The 22,369-nt window shown below is 39.1% G+C and overlaps 1 protein-coding gene across 1 annotated transcript in view; it reads right to left on the reverse strand.

Annotated features, from left to right (window-relative positions):
* The window catches only part of LRP2 (LDL receptor related protein 2), a 194,855-nt gene that overhangs the window by 119,989 nt on the left and 52,497 nt on the right, over nucleotides 1-22,369 (reverse strand). The window contains exons 14-21 of the mRNA XM_007452631.1: nucleotides 21,796-21,998; nucleotides 19,820-19,960; nucleotides 11,860-12,063; nucleotides 5,285-5,477; nucleotides 2,881-3,006; nucleotides 2,075-2,205; nucleotides 1,239-1,376; nucleotides 608-889 (exon numbers count right to left, since the gene is read on the reverse strand). Coding sequence (XP_007452693.1) covers nucleotides 608-889; nucleotides 1,239-1,376; nucleotides 2,075-2,205; nucleotides 2,881-3,006; nucleotides 5,285-5,477; nucleotides 11,860-12,063; nucleotides 19,820-19,960; nucleotides 21,796-21,998 — 1,418 coding nt within the window. The remainder of the gene's footprint in view (nucleotides 1-607; nucleotides 890-1,238; nucleotides 1,377-2,074; nucleotides 2,206-2,880; nucleotides 3,007-5,284; nucleotides 5,478-11,859; nucleotides 12,064-19,819; nucleotides 19,961-21,795; nucleotides 21,999-22,369) is intronic.

Consider the following 22,369-nt stretch of genomic DNA (forward strand, 5'->3'; position numbering starts at 1 on the left):
TTAGAAATTTCAAAAATGTACAAATGAGCACTTTCATTTTTAAATGTCACTTTTCTTTCTATTAATGTTTCCTTGATAGAAATTTCTGAGATTTCAATTGTCCTCTATCTTTTTGTCTTCTGCAATAGCATTTATTATAAGTTGGATTACCATCAAAAGAAGAATGTAAAGCTTAAAACCACCATTTCACTCATAATTCATTTTACACCAACAGGAGGAAAAAGGAATATGGCACATGAGATTTTCAAAAGCTATTATTGCAAGCACCTATTCTGTGATATTATTCTCTCCAATACTAAAGATTAGATCCAGTTTGTTCTGTTGACTTGTTGAGGAGTATGCCAAGATGCAATGACTCTGCATTGATCCAAACAGCCAATGTCAGAAAGAAATTTTGTTGACAATAGCCCAAATCAATGCTAGAAATCATCTGCAACATTATCTATGAATGATATTCATCGCCTAGCTTCCTAAAAGCCTTTGGAGTACATATTAACAATCCGAAAGGAATACTCTTTCCTATAGAGATAACCCAAGCCTTTTTTTCTAAGCCCCCTCTCTCTGTTCTATTCATCCTAGGAAGTATTGCTAGTGTATAGCTACTTACTAAATGTGCCACATTGAACCTCATCACTGTTATCATGACAGTCATCAATTCCATCACAGCGGTAGTGAATGGGCACACATCTGCCATTGTTACAGGGGAAGGAAAAGGCACCACACTGCTCCATCGGTGGCTCACGGGATGGGTCTTCCGCGCATGTCAAACGATCAGAAGTCAGACTCATTCCATAGGGGCAACCACACACCCGCTGGAAATTTGGCACTGGGAAGCAGAAGTGGCTGCAGTCACCGTTCGGATTGGTGGGTCGGTTGCAGGCGTTAGACCCTGAAAAAGCAATAATTGCCCCTAGATAAGTGAGTCAAGCACATTTCCTTTCGGTTGATCACAGGTTTGGTTGTCAGACTCAATATTAAAAACTCGATTCCTCTTGGAAATCAACGTGCCAAATAGCACATTCAATTTAAATACAGGAAAGTGCTGAAACATGTTTTTCTCAAACAGAGTTTTAAAGTTAGCCAAGTCGAACAGAAATTCTAAATCTTACACTTTAAAACTATCTGAGTGACAGGAAGATAAAACTATCAGGAGTTATATTAAATAGTAAGTACTTAAAGAGAAAAGGAGCCACCATATTAAACACATCCTTATGAAAGAAGCTGGCAACATCACTCACCGGTCTGGATTCTGGTATCATATACCTTCACACGCATTACAACACCAACGCCACTTCGGAGGACCACCAGTTGTCCACCATCTGTTTTCCTGACTCGAACAATACCACGCAGTCTCCAGTCAGTAAAATACACGTAGTCTAAGAAGGAACACGGTGATTAGTATTCTCGCCACAGCTCACTTACAAATCACTTGGGAAAATGCAATGTGTTTGTAATGCTTCTTCCAAATGTGGGAAGCTTCTTCCATAAATATCTGTAATATGTTTCTGTAATCATTTTCCATGACTTGTTAGTCTCTAGAAATGATTCTTTAGAAGCCCATATATATATATCTATATCTATCTATCTATATATATATATATATATATTCTTTTTTTTTCTTAAAGAAAACATTTATTTACTGACTTTTGAGCTTCTGAAGCTAAGGACCTTGAATAAAACTGCAGAGTTGTAAGAATACTTCCTGATACAAATTTTTCCTGCACCAGTAGAGGTGAAAATTCTATGATTTGGAGAGAAAGGGAAGAGCTCTAGAGGAGTGTAATATAACCAGGGAATAAAAACAATACGAGTTGATGGTATGGATCTCTGAGAGAGACCCTACCTCTTAGAAGACTTTTTTTTAATTTATTTATTTATTTATTTATTTTCTCAAACAAAAAATAAAAGTTAAATATTCAGCCAACTAACCAAATGTTTTATTTATACATAAAAGCACCATTTCAATTTAAAAAGTGACCAGCTTTTCTGGAATTGTGAGATTGCCAAATGAGGATGAGTTTTATGCAACTTGTACAGTATAAATAAGACACACTTCTTTTGCTTCAAAACGTACCTTCAAAGACGGCAAGTCCAAACGGATGTGTTATCTGCTGTATACTGGCCAGGACTTTTCTGTCTAACCCATCAAAGGTACTGTGCTCAATTTTATCAAAAAAGGCATCTACCCAGTACAATCGTGAAGAGCTAAAATAATAAAATACTTGGTTATTGGTTATCCAGAAACTAGCAAAGCACACTTTATACTAAGGGCATTCAAAAACAGCACGTTCAGTTGACACATTTATTAAGCAAAGTTTAATAGTTTCATGCTCTCCAGAAAGACAAAACAACTTTTATGAAGTGATTTTCAATTGTGTTAGAAAACTTGAAATGTTGTTATCTTCAAGCTAGGAATTTTACTTTTCTCCTTATTAAATCCACAAGTTAGGAAAAATATTCGTAGTAACTGATGTTTAAAAGGTTAAACACGTTTCTTCCTTTTTTCTCTCCTATAAACTGCCTTTGCATTTGATGTCTGTCAGCTTATCTACCCTGTTACCTTTTCCTATATTCCTTGACAGATTAATTTCTTAAAATTTAAATCTCATATTCCAAAAATCCTCCCACGGTGTATATAGGCAAATACACATTTGTTGACACCATTTCCTATCCCTGTAAAAACTGCACATGACCTGTACTTCATCAAATCCCTGTTTTACTTCTAGTGGGGTTTAGGTTTTGCCCTGTTCTGCTTCCTCTAGCAATTTCCTCAGAATATTCTTTACTACATATGTTTTCATTCCAGCAGAAGCTGGCCAACTATGTATATGTCTTCCATAGTAAGTGGGAACTCAGCAATTTGGGATGATTCCTACTTACCTCCAATCAATGGCCAACCCGTTGGGCCATCCAAGAGTAGTGTTTACTATAGGCAAAAGGTTAGATCCATCACTCCATGCTCTCAGAATTTTAGCGGGACGGTACCAATCAGTGAAGAATATATACCTAGAAAAGGGGGTAATAAATCAAAGATGTTAACATTGGGACAAACGACATGACTTAGAGAGATTTAGCACAAACACAGATTTTCCAGAGACTCGCTGCAAATTAATTTCATTTTCTGTATGCTATTGGGTTTATATAGAAAAATATATCGAAAATACAAATGGTATTAAAATGGGCATCCAAAGCAGAGAACCACTGTGCTAGACTTCAGGACCTAAAACTATTGTCACCAAGTAGATTCTTTAAAAAGACACAGTTCAGGTTACATTTTAAATACTTCATGCTCTTGAAATAAAATAAACTATGAGCAAAAAAACAGATTTTAATATCTCACTTTCTTTCTGGATTAAACATCCAGGATCCACTAGATCACTCTTTAGTCATCTTCCACAAGGAATTAAATTTGCAGGAAAGCATTTCATCCCTGATGAAAAATGCATCCAAATAAACGTAACTCTTAAACGATCTTACCCAAGAGGTCTTTTTTTATCCCGAGGAGTGGCAAAAAGATAAGTGTAGTGAAAAAACCTTTTCTCTTTCATATGAGCCTTAAAAACTAAAATTAGTCTTTCCAAAAGGTAACTTTCTGAAACGTGACTTCATATTGTTTTAAATTAAGGACAGGGACTTCCCTGGTGGCACAGTGGTTAAGAATCCGCCTGCCAATGCAGGCGACACAGGTTCGAGCCTTGGTCTGGGAAGATCCCACATGCCGCAGAGCAACTAAGCCTGTGTGCCACAACTACTGAGTCTGTGCTCTATAGCCCACGAGCCACAACTACTGAGCCCGCATGGCACAACTGCTGAAGCCCATGCGCCTACAGCCCGTGATCTGCAACAAGACAAGCAACCGCAATGAGAAGCCCACTCACTGCGACAAAGAGCAGCCCCCACTTGCCACAACTAGAGAAAGCCCACGCGCAGCAACAAAGACCCAACACAGCCAAAAATAAAAATAAATACATTTATTTAAAAAAATATATGAAGGATACATCAGGAAAGGAATTTAACGCCTTTTCAAAACCCAACGCCAAAGATTTAGCTTAAGATAAATTCACTAGAAAATCAACTGTTTAACTGTCTATTGGGCAATAAAATTTCTTATCAATAACATCATCAGTTTTAATATATGTTAGACACACAGGCTTTGCAGTCAGACAGGCCTGGAATTTGAATACTAACTATTGCTTAATAGCTGTGGGTCCTTGAGCAAGTTACTTTATCTCTCTGAGCCCCAGATTCTTTTTTTTTTTTTTAATTTTATAAATTTATTTATTTATTTTTGGCTGTGTTGGGTCTTCGTTGCTGTGTGAGGGCTTTCTCCAGTTGTGGCGAGTGGGGGCCACTCTTCATCGCCGTGCGCGGGCCTCTCATTGTCGCGGCCTCTCGTTGCGGAGCACGGCTCCAGACGTGCAGGCTCAGTAGTTGTGGCTCACAGGCCCAGTTGCTCCGTGGCATGTGGGATCCTCCCAGACCAGAGCTCAAACCCGTGTCCCCTGCATTAGCAGGCGGATTCTCAACCACTGCGCCACCAGGGAAGCCCATGCGCCACCAGGGAAGTCCCTCAGATTCTTTATCTCCAAAACAGGTCTTGTATATACCTCGCTCACAAACCAGCTTTTGGATTAGATGAGATTATGTACTATGTAAAGTGCTTGCTATGTACCCTCAATCAGGCTTTAGTGAATTACCAGTCATCTTTTTTTTTTTAACTACTCTATTAAAACACAACTACCTATCTCAGACTTTATGTTAGCTATCAAGCATATTTAAATAAGAAAGGTAAGAACAAAAAGGTATGGCGTGAAATGCTCTGTCTCTTCTTGTCTGACTCCACCAATAATGCGATGGTTAAACATGAAACTTTGTCTGTGGTCTGAAAGACTTTTTATTCTGAAAACTACTGAATGATTAAGCAAGTTTTGGTAAGCTTTATATCAATACATTAAAGCAGGGAAAGAATTTGAGCCTTTCCTGATAATTCTGCTGCATATTCATTCCTTCTCCACAGAATCTGTGTCTCATTGTTTGGTCCTCTGCGACTGTGAAAAAAACCACACTCCAGTGAAGACTGGGAAGCCAAAGCTTAGGAGAAAGTTTTTGGAAGGAGATAAAGTGATCACTTCAGCATATGCTAAAAGGACACAATCTAAGGTGATTTCAATTTACATGGTTCAATCTTGTATTTACTGAATTTGCCAAATACCTATGGCATCACTTTGCAATGACTGTACAAGACATAAGTTTCAAGCTCTTAGGAAAACATGAACACACTTACCCAGCAATAGGATGAACTACGATTGATCGTGGGTTATTTAAATTCTGGACTATTGTGCGCCTCGATTTATCAGCTAGCCTTATGACACTGACACTCCTATAAGAAGCATCTGTCCAATAGAGATTCTTTGAAATCCAGTCAAAACTCAAACTTTCAACACTTGGCACTCTGTTAGCTGTGATAACTTCTCTTCCTGTAAATTAAAATATGGACATGGTTTAAAGTAAGCATATTTTACATGACATATATTTTCCTACCACTGCATATTTAAACTTTGTGTGAGAACTAGAGGATATTTCAGTAATGTGGAACTCTTTTAAAAAATAAAGCAACGGTAAACTGCAAAGCAACACATGAGATAAACCTAGAATCTATCCATCTCCAAAAGTTTGGATCTCAAAGAATAGATATGACTCTGATAAATAGAACCAGGAGTGGTATGGCCTGGATTTACTCCCTTGTTCAACCTTTCAGAAAAAATTTCTCAGTACAGAACATCTGAAGAAGAGATACCTGAGTTCACATACTCACAACCACCACCCACAGACAGCGCTGATAAGCTGACACCGCCAGGTACGACTGGGGGTATCTATGAGGTATTCCCGCCCAACTTTCTCATCAACAGTCTTTCATAGCCACAGAGTTGCCAAGTTTGGAAAAGACCAGCAACCAGAAAGGAAATCAGAAGTGGGTACGAGGAGAAAAAAGACCACTTTCTTCTTTGTGAATTTTTTATGCCTTTCCCCCTTTTTCTTTTTTTACTAAAGAAAATGTGAATCACAGGAAACTCTGCTCAGCCTAAATGTAACAACCTAAATGGGAAAATGTATAACTGAATCACTTTGCTGTACACCTGAAACTATCACAACAAAATATTCTTTAAAAAAAAAAAAAAGTGAATCAGAGTAAACAATCACATCTCTTTCTTTTGAAGGAAGAAAAACAATCCTGGTGCTTTTTCCATTCATTCATTCAGCAAATTGTAAAAAGAAAGTCCTCTGTGTGCTAGACACCATATTAGACATTGAGGAAACATGATATTGCTAATAGTATTAATAATAATAGCTTATACCGAGCACTTACTATGAGCCTGGAACTGGCCCAAGTACTTTACATGAATTCATCCATCCTCACAACAGCTCAGCAGTAGGAATTATTATTATCCCTATTTTGCACATGAGGAAACTGAGTCATAGAAAAGTGAAGCATTTTGAAAGAAATGTGGACACTGTCTTCAAGGTATCTTCAAGGTAATGAAGTGGGAGAGTGGGGGGGAGGCAATTAGGCCAAGAGGGAAAACAACAGAAGAGTAACAGGTGCTGTGATGGAGGTATGCACAGGATGGTATGGAAACCGAGGCAAAGTGCAGGTGTGGAGAGGTTTCCCAAGGGAAGTGGTGAATGGGGGGCTGCAGGAAAGCAAAGACGTGGAAGTGGGAGGGAGAGAGACAGGATTCCACACGCTCCAAAGCATGGCTGGAGGTTAATAAGTTAATGATAGAGGGTGAAAGAAAGGAACAAGTTTGGGTGACCACCAGATTTGGTGGGCAGGGGGAAGGTGGTGCTCTTCCCCTAAGGCAGGGGTCTGGAGAAGTGGAATAAAGGTAGACATTTAGACATATTGGTTTGGAGGTGGTTTGTGGGATATCCAGGTGAGACATCCAAAAGGCAATTGGCTCTATGGGTCTAAACCCCAGAGAGAGAGTTTGGATGGAGACTTTCATCACCTCCTGTAAGAAGCCTTACCTGACCTTTCCCCTCATTCTCCAGGTGAGGAGGAAAAACATTCAGGAAATGGTCTGTTATAAGTCTCCTCACACTGATTTATAACTACTACATAGATGGTAACAAAAGATACGGAAGGCGCAAAATTATGCAGAAGAAAATGCAGAATAAGAAAAGAAGACCGGACTTCGCTGGTGGCGCAGTGGTTAAGGATCTGCCTGCCAATGCAGGGGACACGGGTTCGAGCCCTGGTCCGGGAAGATCCCACATGCCACGGAGCAGCTAAGCCCGTGTGCCACAACTACTGAGCCTGCACCCTAGAGCCCGCGAGCCACAACTACTGAAGCCCGCGCGCCTAGAGCCCGTGTTCCACAACAAAGACAAGCCACCACAATGAGAAGCTTGTGCACCACAACGAAGAGTAGCCCCCGCTCCCTGCAACTAGAGAAAGCCCGCGCACAGCAACGAAGACCCAACGCAGCCAAAAATAAATACACAAATTAAAAAAATTTTTTAAATTAAAAAAATAAAAAGAGGACCAGTGTTGAACACTAGAGATCACAGTTGTGTATAGGACAGGCAAAGAAGAAAAGACGTGTAAGGAACACTAGAAAGAAAGGTCAAGAAATAGAAGGAAATTCACGAGTGTGTTGTCAAGGGGGAAGAAAGCATTTTAAAGAAGATGACTAAGATGCCAAAGATAAGGATAAATTTTATAACAAAGGGACTGGAGGTGACCAGGATAAGGGGTTTCAAGTGACATAGTGTGAAGAGGTGAGAAATGTGAAAGTAGGGCCAGGAAAGTGTAGACCAAACTTTTAAGGCGCTTGTTCATGAACTTGAGGAGAGAGGGCTACACCTAGAGAGGAACGTGGAGTGAAGGGTAGGTTGAAGGTTTTTTAGTATGGGAGAAACTTGAGCATATCTGATGGGGAAAAGTCAGTAGAACAAGAGAAGTTGGAGGAGAGAAGGGATCATTGATGGAGCAAGTTCCCTGAGGGCTTCACTCAGCCCATCTTGACTTCAATTTGATTTCTGACCATTCAGTTTTTGCATATAAACTCATTGACACCTAACCTGCTCACTCGGAAAATCAGGGCAATGTACAAAAATACATCCCTCACCGGAGCACAAGCAGTTTAACCACTAACTATAAGAAACTTTTTAAAGGCAATTTGCTCAGCATGTGGACTTGAAATTGATTTTAAAAAACAAAACAAAACAAAAAAACCCATGATGAGAATTGCAGTTGCCAAAGCAGAAGGAAGCTGACCTGTGGAGGCATCTACAGGAGACTTAGCCTGTGTGTAGCTCAGCAGACCTAATTCTAGTCCTCAGAAAAGATGCATTCTGGTTCAAAATAACAGATGGACCACTGTGTTTTAACTCCTCTTCCTTCCAAACTCCTTTGAATAATGACAGTGAAAGAACAGCGATGAAAGATTTCCACAGAGTTTGGAAGAGAAAGAGACTTCTCCAAAGTAACTCACTAAGCGAAAGGAGAGACGTGCCGGCAGCGGGGAGCGCCAACACCCACACACACAGAGCCTCAGCGTGTCTGCATGCAGAAGCAGCAGCTCTGAAAAAGGTAGGGGCGGGACGCTAAGGGGCCTAGTTAAAAGTTGGCATCAGAAGCGACTGGACCCAGAGGTTCCTCCCAGACCCTGAGCATGTATGACACTCCTCTCCGTCTACCTCCTCTAACAGACCAGAGATTTTCTTCTCTGGGGGACCTCAAGCAGAGAGGCTGTGGGCTGAGGACACATTGCACAATGGAGGGCTGGGATCGGCACAGAACTGAGCACAGGAGGGTTATATATGTGAACACTGAACTGAACGGGCCTCAGCTCCCTGTCCTCTGTACTGCTCCCCAAACAGATACTAGCTTCCCCCTCTTAACTCCTCTCACCCCAACAGGGAGAATGGAAGCAGCTACTAAGGAGAAACTATCTCCAGAGAGGATTTTCTGATACTGACATTTGGAAGCTTCCCAACAAAAAGGCTGCCTTATCACCAGCTGATGAGGCCCATTCATACCAACAGCCTTCTGATCAGTGTTTCATAGCTTTGCTCTTAATATCAAACAAGGCTCAAAGAAATTTGAAGAAAGCTTCCTTCATGAAGGAGAAAGTTGAAACAAACCAAACGGAAAAAGGAACCCAAAGAAGATGGAAAGAGGAAAATTAATTTTTTAATGTAATTAATATCTTCATAGAATAAGAAAAGATTGAACTTATGAAGCAAGAACAGGCTTTATTTTTAAAAAGGAATACTCAGAGATCAAGAAGGGGATCTTCAACATTGAAAATATAAGAGAAATTAAACATTCAATAGAAAGGCTAAAACTAAAATGCCAAAAAGTCTCACAGAAAGTAGAACAAAATGATAGAGATGAAAACCAGGAAAGGAAAGATAAGAAAAAAATAGATGATTAATCTAACATTCTCGAATAGGAAAAGCAGAGGCAAGAAAATTCCCAGAATAGGAGAGAAATCTCAGGATGAATGGGATAACCAAAAAATTCTAAAAGTTTCCGGGAAGGAACAAAAACAACCTCCGCCCAAAAAGGTCGTACACACTGAAATGCTACTCTGGATGGCATAGGACTCTCAACACTGGCTACTAGAAGAGACTGCCGCAATGTCTTCAAATTTCTGAGATAAAATTGCTTTCATCCTACACCTAGTCAAATGATCAAGTTGGAGGGCAAAATGAAAACACCTTCAGACTCGAAATATGTACCACCAACTCATTCTTCTTAAGAAGCTACTATAGAATGTGTTTCAGCAAAAGAAGGAAATCAGTCTGGAAAGAGAAACAAGTGGCTTGCCAGAAACAGGAAAACCAGCACAGGAAAGCGGCAGAGGGAAATCAGAAGACAAGAGTTGTGTACCAGATCCAACTGAACAGCAGAGGGGGAAAAAATTATAGATTGTTCACATTTGATAGATACATAGATACACAGACAAGCATTGGATAGATCTGTTGGAGCATTTGGGGAAAATATATTAGCTACATAGAAAACTAAGCAAATGAAGATGGAGCAATTGTTAACTGCAGGGAAAAAAAAATCAAAATTTGTTCAAGAAAGGTCATCATGGAATACTACTTGACTTGGCAGCGAACAAAAATTACAATCTAGCTTTTCAGGGAGAACAGGGGGAGAGGGAAGTTGGTGGAGGGGAATGTAAGAGCTAAATCCCTATCCATAACAATGAAAATAAATGTCTAATATGCAAATCAAGTAGTAGTACTGCAACAGAGAAGAACAAACCTGACTCCATATTGAATCTATTCCTTTAGCTCTAACCTTTGTGCTCTGTTGCCTGTGCTTAATCATGCTGGCTGTGCACATTTTGTAAAGGAACGTTGCCTATGGCCTGAAATACACAGGAGAGCCCTCAAGGCTCTGATCTTTAAAGGTGTAAGACTTTTCCATTCATATAGAGATAAAAAGTTGCAGAACAGAGAATAACATTTGTCTTATTAGTGGTTTATAAGAACACAGTGACCAGATGTACATGGACAGCTGCAAGAACAAAGGATTCCAGCACCAAGAAGTTTGCAACAACCAACCACACCCTCTCCCCTCTTAGTATAAAAGAGGCCTGAATTCTAACTCGGGTAAAATGGTTCTTTGGGACGCTAATCCACCATCTTCTCAGTCTGCTGGCTTTCCGAATAAAGTCGCTATTCCCTGCCCCAACACCTCATCTCTAGATTTACTGGCCTGTCATGCAGCGAGCAGTACAAACTTGGACTCAGCAACAGTATAAGCAAAATATTTAGAAACACGGAGACAAATAATAGAACAAACAGGTAAAAGAATGGTAAGGAATTACCTCTAGCGAGTAGGTCTGAGTTGGGGGCAGGGTGGGGCAGAGCAATAGAGTTTTTCATTGACAACAGCTACAATAATAGCTAACATTTACTGAATATTTACTATTTTCCAGGCATTATTCTAGGTATTTTACATGTATTAGCCTAAAATTCTCTCAACAACTTTATGAGCTATGTAGTACCTCTATTATTATTATTATTCCTATTTCACAGATTTAGGAAACTGAGGTACAAGGAAAGTAACTTCCCCAAGATTACATAACTAGGAAATGTGAGGAGCCAGCATTCAAAACTAGGCAGTTTAGCTCCTGAGCTGGCCCCTCTTAGTTGCTATGTTATACTGGCTACTGATTTGTTTTTCAGACTTCAGGTTTCGACCCATTAGTGGATTCTAAAATCAAAGTACTGGATCATGCCAGCATCCAATAAAGTACCCAACCGGTAAGGTATGACTGACTATAATTTATCTTTCTGTGAGGATTATGAAGATTTTAACAGAATTCCAATCAACTGAAAACTGACAATAAATCCATATTTACATATAATTCATGTCTTTTAAAAATAAATATTATTATTCCAAGCCCAGCATTTACGTAGTGCAGCATTCCTATAGGGAGGTCATTCCATTGGCTCAGTCTGGCTACTTGAATATAGGAACAGCCTCTAGTTAATTAACAAATTAACAGCTTTCATACATTTGACACTCCTATTATGGAGTGTCCATAGGTTAATATTTGTCAATATTGATATTCTTAATTGTCCAATTACAACAATATTTGTTTTAAAATGCACTCTCATTTGTAATTTATTTTGAAAATAAAGGAAGTGTTCACTTAAACTTAATTCAAAAGAAAAGCAATAGATTTCTTTTCCCAATCTAAAAGTATTTAGCAAGCTTAGTAAAAGACCCTGCTTAAGAAATGAATGCAAAGTTTTAGTGAAAAAAATTATTAGTATTATTATTGAAGACAGACAAAAATGCAAAAAAAACCCCTTTAAACCCTTTCTCACCTGTGCCATCGATCTTTTGTTTACAAATCATGTCTTTTGTTGTATCTGAAAAAAAGATAGCCTTCTCCTGGGCATCAAAATCAATCCCAACAAAGACGGAAGCACCTCCTGTCACTGGAAGGATGACATCTGCCTGGTGAGAGAGGGTGAGCGGGATGCCACGAACAGCCACATCAGATGAAAAGAACAGAAATCGCTCAGCAGCTGTAGAAAGAGGGACACACACAGTCAGCCACAGCATAGTTCTTGCCTTCTCCCAATTCCAGAGAAATTACTTATACACCCATAAAGCACATGTTATAATTCTGAAATAAACATAAAAAAAAAAATCTGTAGAAAACATAGTTGGAAATAATGGAAAGAAGGGAAGAAGAAAATACTGTGAAGGCAAAACAATCTTAAATTGAAGTATTACAATCTTACTTTTCCCTGAGAAATTTACCCTTAAGATTTATTTATATAAAACATGGTGTCCCAGCAAGATCCTTTTTGACCCACCTCCTAGAGAAATGGAAATAAAAACAAAAATAAACAAATGGGACCTAATGAAACTTAAAAGCTTTTGCACAGCAAAGGAAACCATAAACAAGACGAAAAGACAACCCTCAGAATAGGGGAAAATATTTGCAAATGAATCAACTGACAAAGGATTAATATCCAAAATATACAAGCAGCTCATGCAGCTCAATATCAAAAAAACAAACAACCCAACCAAAGATGGGCAGAAGACCTAAATAGACATTTCTCCAAAGAAGATATACAGATTGCCAACAAACACATGAAAGGATGCTCAACATCACTAATCTTTAGAGAAATGCAAATCAAAACTACAATCAGGTATCTCCTCACACCGGTCAGAATGGCCATCATCAAAAAATCTAGAAACAATAAATGCTGGAGAGGCTGTGGAGCAAAGGCAACCCTCTAGCACTGTTGGTGGGAATGTAAACTGATACAGCCACTATGGAGAACAATATGGAGGTTCCTTAAAAAACTAAAAACAGACCTACCATATGACACAGCAATCCCACTACTGCGCATATACCCTGAGAAAACCATAATTCAGAAAGAGTCATGTACCACAATGTTCATTGCAGCACTATTTAAAATAGCCAGGACATGGAAGCAACCTAAGTGTCCATCAACAGATGAATGGATAAAGAAGATGTGGCACATATATACAATGGAATATTACTCAGCCATAAAGAGAAACAAAATTGAGTTATTTGTAGTGAGGTGGATGGACCTAGAATCTGTCATACAGAGTGAAGTAAGTCAGAAAGAGAAAAACAAATACCGTATGCTAAAAAATGGTTCTGAAGAACCTAGGGGCAGGACGGGAATAAAGACGCAGACCTACTAGAGAATGGACTTAAGGACACGGGGAGGGGGAAGGGTAAGCTGGGATGAAGTGAGAGAGTGTCATTGACATATAAACACTACCAAACGTAAAACAGATAGCTAGTGGGAAGCAGCCGCATAGCACAGGGAGATCACCTCGGTGCTTTGTGACCACCTAGGGGGGTGGGATAGGGAGGGTGGGAGGGAGACACAAGAGGGAAGGGATATGGGGATATATATATACGTATAGCTGATTCACTTTGTTATACAACAGCAACTAACACAACAATGTAAAGCAATTATACTCCAATAAAGATGTTAAAAAAAAAACCATGGTGTCCATATGCTTAATTTCTAAACTGGTATTAACTGCATAATAATCCCATCAAAATTCTTGAGTTAAATTAACTTTTGTGTAGAGATCTATATCAAAAATCCTACTGCAGTTTGGGGGATATTAAGACCAGCAAAAAAAGAAGTTTGACAGCCACCAGGTAAGTTCTTTAGAAAGAAATAAAGGAAGGAAAGAAGAAGGGGAGTGGAGGAATGGAGGAAACAGGAAGAAGGAGTGATGTGTAAGATCAAAGAAGGAGACAGTGACCGTATCCCAGGAAATCAAAAAGAAACACATGGTTTTTTAAACGAGGGTGATTTTTATCTGAATCTAGGGTTACCTACAAAGTGAACAAATTTGTTTGAGTTAAAATAAGAGAATTTACATACTAAGCCAGAAAGAAGCAGCACCATCTAGGGAGTAAGAATTTGCCACAGGCACTAAAAAGGAGAGTTGTCAAAGGGAACATAAGAGAAACAAATATTGTAGGAGTGCATTTCATCATCAGCTGAAGCCAAGGCAGTAGCCTATTTTAATTGTGAGTAGAAGTGCAGGTGACCAAAGGAGGACAGGAAGAGTTTAGGGTAAGAATGAAACCCAGAGCATAGAGGCAGAAATAAAGAGAAAATCTGAATTGAGGAGTAAACACTAGATGAAGAAATAAGCCACCCAACACTTAGGAGTTTAGTTTGGAATACAGCAGTAAAGCCAGGTGGGGTCAAGATGTGATTACTTGACTTAGGCAAAAGTGGTGAGCTAAGAGAGGTCAATAAAAGTGATGGTAAGTGCTCCCCATTAGAGTTAAGACTAACATCTAAAGTGGAAAAGATATACACATGGTAGAGAAAAGAACTCAAAATTAAATCCTACAGAATTTCAAGAGCATAGTTTGAAAAAGAGACAGAGCTGGTTCTTTGAAAAGATAAACAAAATTGATAAACCATTGGCCAGACTCATCAAGAAAAAAAGGGAGAAGACTCAAATGAAGAGAATCAGAAATGAAAAAGGAGAAGTAACAACTGACACGGCAGAAATGCAAAGGATCATGGGAGACTACTACAAGCAACTCTATGCCAATAAAATGGACAACCTGGAAGAAACGGACAAATTCTTAGAAATGCACAACCTTCCGAGACTGAATCAGGAAGAAACAGAAAATATGAACAGACCAATCACAATCACTGAAATTGAGACTGTGATTTAAAATCTTCCAACAAACAAAGCCCAGGACTAGATAGCTTCACAGGCGAATTCTATCAAATATTTAGAGAAAAGCTAACACCTATCCTCTCAAACTCTTCCAAAATATAGCAGAGGGAGGAACACTCCCAAACTCATTCTACAGGGCCACCATCACCATGATACCAACACCAGACAAAGACGTCACAAAGGAAGAAAACTACAGGCCAATATCTCTGATGAACATAGATGCAAAACTCCTCAACAAAATACTAGCAAACAGAATGCAACAGCACATTAAGAGGATCATACACCATGATCAGGTGGGGTTTATCCCAGGAATGCAAGGATTCTTCAATATATGCAAATCAATCAATGTGATACACCATATTAACAAACTGAAGAATAAAAACCATATGATCATCTCAATAGATGCAGAAAAAGCTTTTGACAAAATTCAACACCCATTTATGATTAAAACCCTCCAGAAAGTAGGCATAGAGGGAACTTTCCTCAACATAATAAAGGCCATATATGACAAACCCACAGCCAACATTGTCCTCAATGGTGAAAAACTGAAACCATTTCCACTAAGATCAGGAACAAGACAAGGTTGCCCACTCTCACCACTCTTATCCAACACAGTTTTGGAAGTTTTAGCCACAGCAATCAGAGAAGAAAAAGAAATAAAAGGAATCCAAATCAGAAAAGAAGAAGTAAAGCTGTCACTGTTTGCAGATGACATGATACTATACATAAAGAATCCTAAAGATGCTACCAGAAAACTACTAGAGCTAATCAATGAATTTGGTAAAGTAGCAGGATACAAAATTAATGCACAGAAATCTCTGGCATTCCTATACACTAATGATGAAAAATCTGAAAATGAAATTAAGGAAACACTCCCATTTACCATTGCCACAAAAAGAATAAAATATCTAGGAATAAACCTACCTAAGGAGACAAAAGACCTGTATGCAGAAAACTATACAACACTGATGAAAGAAATTAAAGATGATACAAATAGATGGAGAGATATACCATGTTCTTGGATTGGAAGAATCAACATTGTGAAAATGACTCTGCTACCCAAAGCAATCTACAGATTCAATGCAATCCCTATCAAACTACCACTGGCATTTTTCACAGAACTAGAACAAAAAATTTCACAATTTGTACGGAAACACAAAAGACCCTGAATAGCCAAAGCAATCTTGAGAAAGAAAAACGGAGCTGGAGGAATCAGGCTCCCTGAGACTTCAGACTACTACAAAGCTACAGTAATCAAGACAGTATGGGGCTTCCCTGGTGGCGAAGTGGTTAAGAATCCGCCCGCCAATGCAGGAGACACGGGTTCGAGCCCTGGTCTGGGAAGATCCCACATGCCGCAGAGTAACTAAGCCCATGCACCACAACTACTGAGCCTGTACTCTAGAGTCTGCGAGCCACAACTACTGAGCCTATGTGCCACAACTATTGAAGCCCGCATGGCTAGAGCCCGTGCTCTGCAACAAGAGAAGCCACCACAATGAGAAGCCTGTGCACCACAATGAAGAGTAGCTGCTGCTCGCTGCATATAGAGAGAAGCCCACATGCAGCAATGAAGACAAAACACAGCCAAAAATAAAAAATTAATTAATTAATTTTTAAAAAGACAGTATGGTACTGGCACAAAAACAGAAATATAGATCAATGCAACAGGATAGAAAGCCCAGAGATAAACCCATGCACATATGGTCACCTTATCTTTGATAAAGGAGGCAAGAATATACAGTGGAGAAAAGACAGCCTTTTCAATAAGTGGTGCTGGGAAAACTGGACAGCTACATGTAAAAGAATGAAATTAGAACACTCCCTAAGACCATACACAAAAATAAACTCAAAATGCATTGAAGACCCAAATGTAAGCCCAGACACTATCAAACTCTTAGAGGAAAACATAGGCAGAACACTCTATGACATAAATCACAGCAAGATCCTTTCTGACCCACCTCCTAGAGATACGGAAATAAAAACAAAAATAAACAAATGGGACCTAATGAAACTTAAAAGCTTTTGCACAGCAAAGGAAACCATAAAAAAGATGAAAAGACAACCCTCAGAATGGGAGAAAATATTTGCAAATGAAGCAATTGACAAAGGATTCATCTCCAAATTTATAAGCAGCTCATGCAGCTCAATATCAAAAAAAACAAATAGCCCAATCCAAAAATGGGCAGAAGATCTAAATAGACATTTCTCCAAAGAAGACATACAGGTTGCCAATAAACACATGAAAGAATGCTCAACATCATTAATCATTAGAGAAATGCAAATCAAAACTACAGTGAGATATAATCTCACACCAGTCAGAATGGCCATCATCAAAAAATCTAGAAACAATAAATGCTGGAGAGGGTGTGGAGAAAAGGGAACACTCTTGCACTGCTGGTGGGAATGTGAATTGGTTCAGCCACTATGGAGAACAGTATGGAGGTTCCTTAAAAAACTACAAATAGAACTACCATATGACCCAGCAATCCCACTACTAGGTATATACCCTGAGGAAACCAGAATTCAGAAAGAGTCATGTACCAAAATGTTCATTGCAGCTCTATTTACAATAGCCCGGAGATGGAAACAACCTAAGTGCCCATCGTCGGATGAATGGATAAAGAAGATGTGGCACATATATACAATGGAATATTACTCAGCCATAAAAAGAAACGAAATTGAGCTATTTGTAATGAGGTGGATAGATCTAGAGTCTGTCATACAGAGTGAAGTAAGTCAGAAAGAGAAGGACAAATACCGTATGCTAACACATATATATGGAATTTAAGAAAAAAAAATGTTATGAAGAACCTAGGGGTAAAACAGGAATAAAGACACAGACCTACTGGAGAACAGACTTGAGGATATGGGGAGGGGGAAGGGTGAGCTGTGATAGGGCGAGAGAGAGACATGGACATATATATACTAACAAACGTAAGGTAGATAGCCAGTGGGAAGCAGCCGCATGGCACAGGGATACCGGATCGGTTCTTTGTGGCTGCCTGGAGGGGGGGGATAGGGAGGGTGGGAGGGAGGGAGACAAAGAGGGAAGAGAATATGGGAACTATGTATATGTATAACTGATTCACTCTGTTATAAAGCAGAAACTAACACACCATTGTAAAGCAATTATACCCCAATAAAGATGTTAAAAAAAAAAATCTAGAAACAATAAATGCTGGAGAGGGCGTGGAGAAAAGGCAACCCTATTGCATTGTTGGTGGGAATGTAAATTGATACAGCCACTATGGAGAACAGTATGGAGGTTCCTTAAGCAACTAAAAATAGAGCTATCATACGACAACCAGCAATCCCATTACCGGGCATATACCCTGAGAAAACCATAATTCAGAAAGAGTCATGTACCACAATGTTCATTGCAGCTCTATTTACAATAGCCAGGACATGGAAGCAACCTAAGTGTCCATCAACAGATGAATGGATAAAGAAGATGTGGCGCATATATACAATGGAATATTGCTCAGCCATAAAAAGAAACGAAACTGAGTTATTTGTAGTGAGGTGGATGGACCTAGAGTCTGTCATACAGAGTGAAGTAAGTCAGAAAGAGAAAAACAAATACCGTATGCTAACACATATATATGGAATCTAAGAAAAAAATAAAAATAAAAGGTCATGAAGAACTTAGGGGTAAGACGGGAATAAAGACACAGACCTAATAGAGCATGAACTTGAGGACACGGGGAGGGGGAAGGGTAAGCTGGGACAAAGTGAGAGAGTGGCATGGACATATATACACTACCAAACATAAAAGAGATAGCTAGTGGGAAGTAGCCGTATAGAACAGGGAGATCAGCTAGCTGGTTTGTGACCACCTGGAGGGGTGGGATAGGGAGGGAGATGCAAGAGGGAAGAGATATGGGAACATATATATATGTATAACTGATTCACTTTGTTATAAAGCAGAAACTAACACACCATTGTAAAGCAATTATACTCCAATAAAGATGTTTAAAAAAAATTAAATAAATAAATGCTGGAGAGGGTGTGGAGAAAAGGCCACCCTCTTGCACTGTTGGTGGGAATGTAAATTGATACAGCCACTATGGAGAACAGTATGGAGGTTCCTTAAGAAACTAAAAATAGAACTATCATATGACCCAGCAATCTCACTACTGGGCATATACCCTGAGAAAACCATAATTCAAAGAGTCATGTACCACAATGTTCATTGCAGCTCTATTTACAATAGCCAGGACATGGAATGGAAGCAACCTAAGTGTCCATCGACAGATGAATGGATAAAGAAGATGTGGCACATATATACAATGGAATACTACTCAGCCATAAAAAGAAATGAAGTTGAGTTATTCGTACTGAGGTGGATGGACCTAGAGTCTGTCATACAGAGTGAAGTAAGTCAGAAAGAGAAAAACAAATACCATATGCTAACACATATATATGGAATCTAAAAAAAAAAACAAAAAAACACTCTTGAAGAACCTAGGGGCAGGACGGGAATAAAGACGCAGACCTACTAGAGAATGGACTTGGGCATACGGGGAGGGGGAAGGGTAAGCTGGGACAAAGTGAGAGAGTGGCGTGGACATATATACACTACCAAATGTAAAACAGATAGCTAGCGGGAAGCAGCCACATAGCACAGGGAGATCAACTCGGTGCTCTGTGACCACCTAGAGGGGTGGGATAGGGAGGGTGGGAGGGAGGGAGATGCAAGAGGGAGGAGATATGGGAATATATGTATATGTATAGCTGATTTACTTTGTTATAAAGCAGAAACCAACACACCACTGTAAAGCAATTATACTCCAATAAAGATGTTAAAAAAAATTAAAAAGAGACAGATTTCAGGAAGAAAATAAAGGGAAAGGGGAGCCCAAGGAAACCCTAGATGTGTCCCAAAGGACAGAAATTTACATCTTCAAACACAGCTCTTTGTACAAAGGGAAAGGTGCCTACCAAGGAAGATGCCCGTGGGCTACCAAAAGCTTATTTGCTGTGAAGAAGTGCTACAGGGAGCTGGCCCAGTCCAAGAACAGCACATACCCCTGTGCTGACCATCAGAAAGACAGTCCAAAACTGATTTCTTACCAACGCAGTGGTAGTCATCCATATCCGGAATGTAGCCGAGCCTGCACTTGCAACGGTAGCCCAAACCACCATTAAATGTTCTGTGGCTGAGGACACAGATGTGTTGACAGCCCCCATTGTTATCTGCACATGGATTGCTAGCTGGAGGGAAAAATGCACAAGGTTAAATCTCAATTAGAAATGCATATTTATCCGAGACATGAGAAGCCATTTTGAGACCTGTGGGTGAAATGGGTTTGAAACCCCTTGGAGACATCATTACTGGTTGCTACTGAATACATCCACATTTAGCTGCTCCCAATGTCATCGTTGCTCTCGAATCTACTCTCAAACTGATGGTGGCAAAAAAAAAAAAAGACAAGATTCCTGCAACTGGATAACCTTGGGGGATCTTTTCCCCCTATAACTGTAACAGACTCTGTCTGCTAGCCTCAGTGACTAAAATATAATTGCCCCCCAAATAACCTTAGTATTATTTTTTACCATTCAAAAAATAGAATAAATAACTATAACTCACTGGATGCTTATTTTGTAGGACAACTTAACAATCAATGCCTCTAAGAGGTAAATATTATCGCAATTTTACATAAAAGGAAAGCAAAGTTCCAAAAGGTGAGACAACTTGCTCAAGATTATTCAGTGGTTAAATAGCTAAACTAGAATTCAAATCCAGATCTCATTCCAAAACCCTACATGTCTGAAACACAAACCAGTTTATACTTCCAAAAACCACTCTCAAAGCAGTGACATCAGGAAGTTCACTGTACACAAGGCTGTCAGAGCTAAAAATGTCTGCTTTTGAAACTGTCTTCTTAGCCTTTGAGTTATGCTTTAAAATAGTCTCTTCACCTTCTCGGGTAGATTAATTTTGAGAAACACAGGCAGGTATAATTCTGAAGCAAATAATAGAAATAATTTAGATAATAAAACTGGGTAATATTTTTGGTCAAAGGCAGATGTGAATTTAGTAGCTCATGAACTGATTATTCCAAATAGGTATTTTCTAATACAGTATATACTTTCAGGTACAGTATATATTTTCCAATGAAGTATTTGTTTCCTAGGATGACTACATTGAAGGGTAGTCATCTGAATCTATCAGTTTAGTGGTTGGTTGGTTTGAGTTTTTTAATCAACCTAATTACTTTATAGTCTCTCTCCATCCTAGCCAGACCTATCACTTAGCATTACAGTTTTAAAGTGAAATCTGTCTTTCTCTGAATTACTGTTCACTGATATTAAGCTTTCTTCCAATGTAGTCTAGTTTATTGTGTTTCTTTTCTTTGATGCATGAGCAAATACAGAAGAGAGCTATATACACAGTCTAAACAGTCATGTCAATTTAAAAGCTTGAAACAAACAAAACTTACTGTAAAATAACATAAGTAACATAAGTACTATAAAATAACAGTCAGTGTCTGAATCAAAATGTTTCTTTTCTTTGATCAATGACCAGCCTGAGAGAGAACCAAACCCAGCTGACCTATGACAGAAACAATGCAAATCAAATAACAGGTGTCATAAATATACAACAGAGAAGAAGGGAAAAAATGGCTCTGACACTACCTAAAATGACCACTTAGCATGTCATTTTCTTCTTCTGGGCCTCAGTTTCCTCGACTGTAATATTAGAGGGTTGAATTGGGAGATTCCTCCCGTAGAATAAGGATGGGTATTTTAGTCTGGTTCGTTTGCTGCTCTTTCTCCAGCCTGTAGACAGGACCTGGTATACTGCAGGTGCCGACAAATATCTGTTAAATACACCTCTAAGTTCTTTGTAGACTGGGCATTTTAACTCTGAAATACATCAAGTTCTCCAGAATGCCAACGATCTGCAAAGCCAATTTCAGAGGGTTGAACTCTCTAGATAACCCATCATATATCTCAGAATGCCACCCAAATCTCATGAGAACCTTGAGAAAACCTTTCTACCAAGGCCAGTACCAAGCATGGTTTTCCACTGCTGAGGGGCCTACCATAGGGCTGCCTGAGGGCATGGTAAACAGTCACTCCAAAAGGCCTCAGGGAAGACCGGTAGTACAGTTGTGGGTCAGTCTCCGTGAACTTGTTTGCCTTCATTACAGCCATCTTTGTCCAATCGGTAAAGAACACATGATCTTCAAACAAGCTTATTGCAAAGGGATGAGGAATGTTTGAGCCTCCATGAATTACTGTCTTCCTGTTACAAAAGATATATACCATACAATTTTGATTAAAGGTGGAATTAATTAGTTCACGAAAATGCTTAAAAAGCTAAAAAATTTCTTGCTACAAATATAGAATATATAGTCAAGATACATTTTAAGATGCAGGTGTATTTCTGCCTATAACATTTTAAGATGCAGGTGTATTTCTGTCTATACTCGCTAGAAGGATTTTCCTATTGTCTCTTCGAAAAGAGCCTTGGCACTTAAATTCCAGTCTCCATCCTTGCTTGTTCTAGACCTTTTGAAAAATTACTGTTTTCCCACCTGCTCTTCATGCTTTTAAAGTTGCTCCACATATAAAAGGTCTAAGATGTGAAATATCATTTTGAAATTTGTAGGGGAA

The sequence above is a fragment of the Lipotes vexillifer genome, unplaced genomic scaffold (genome assembly GCF_000442215.2).
Source record: "Lipotes vexillifer unplaced genomic scaffold, Lipotes_vexillifer_v1.1 scaffold454, whole genome shotgun sequence".
NCBI lineage: Eukaryota > Metazoa > Chordata > Mammalia > Artiodactyla > Lipotidae > Lipotes > Lipotes vexillifer.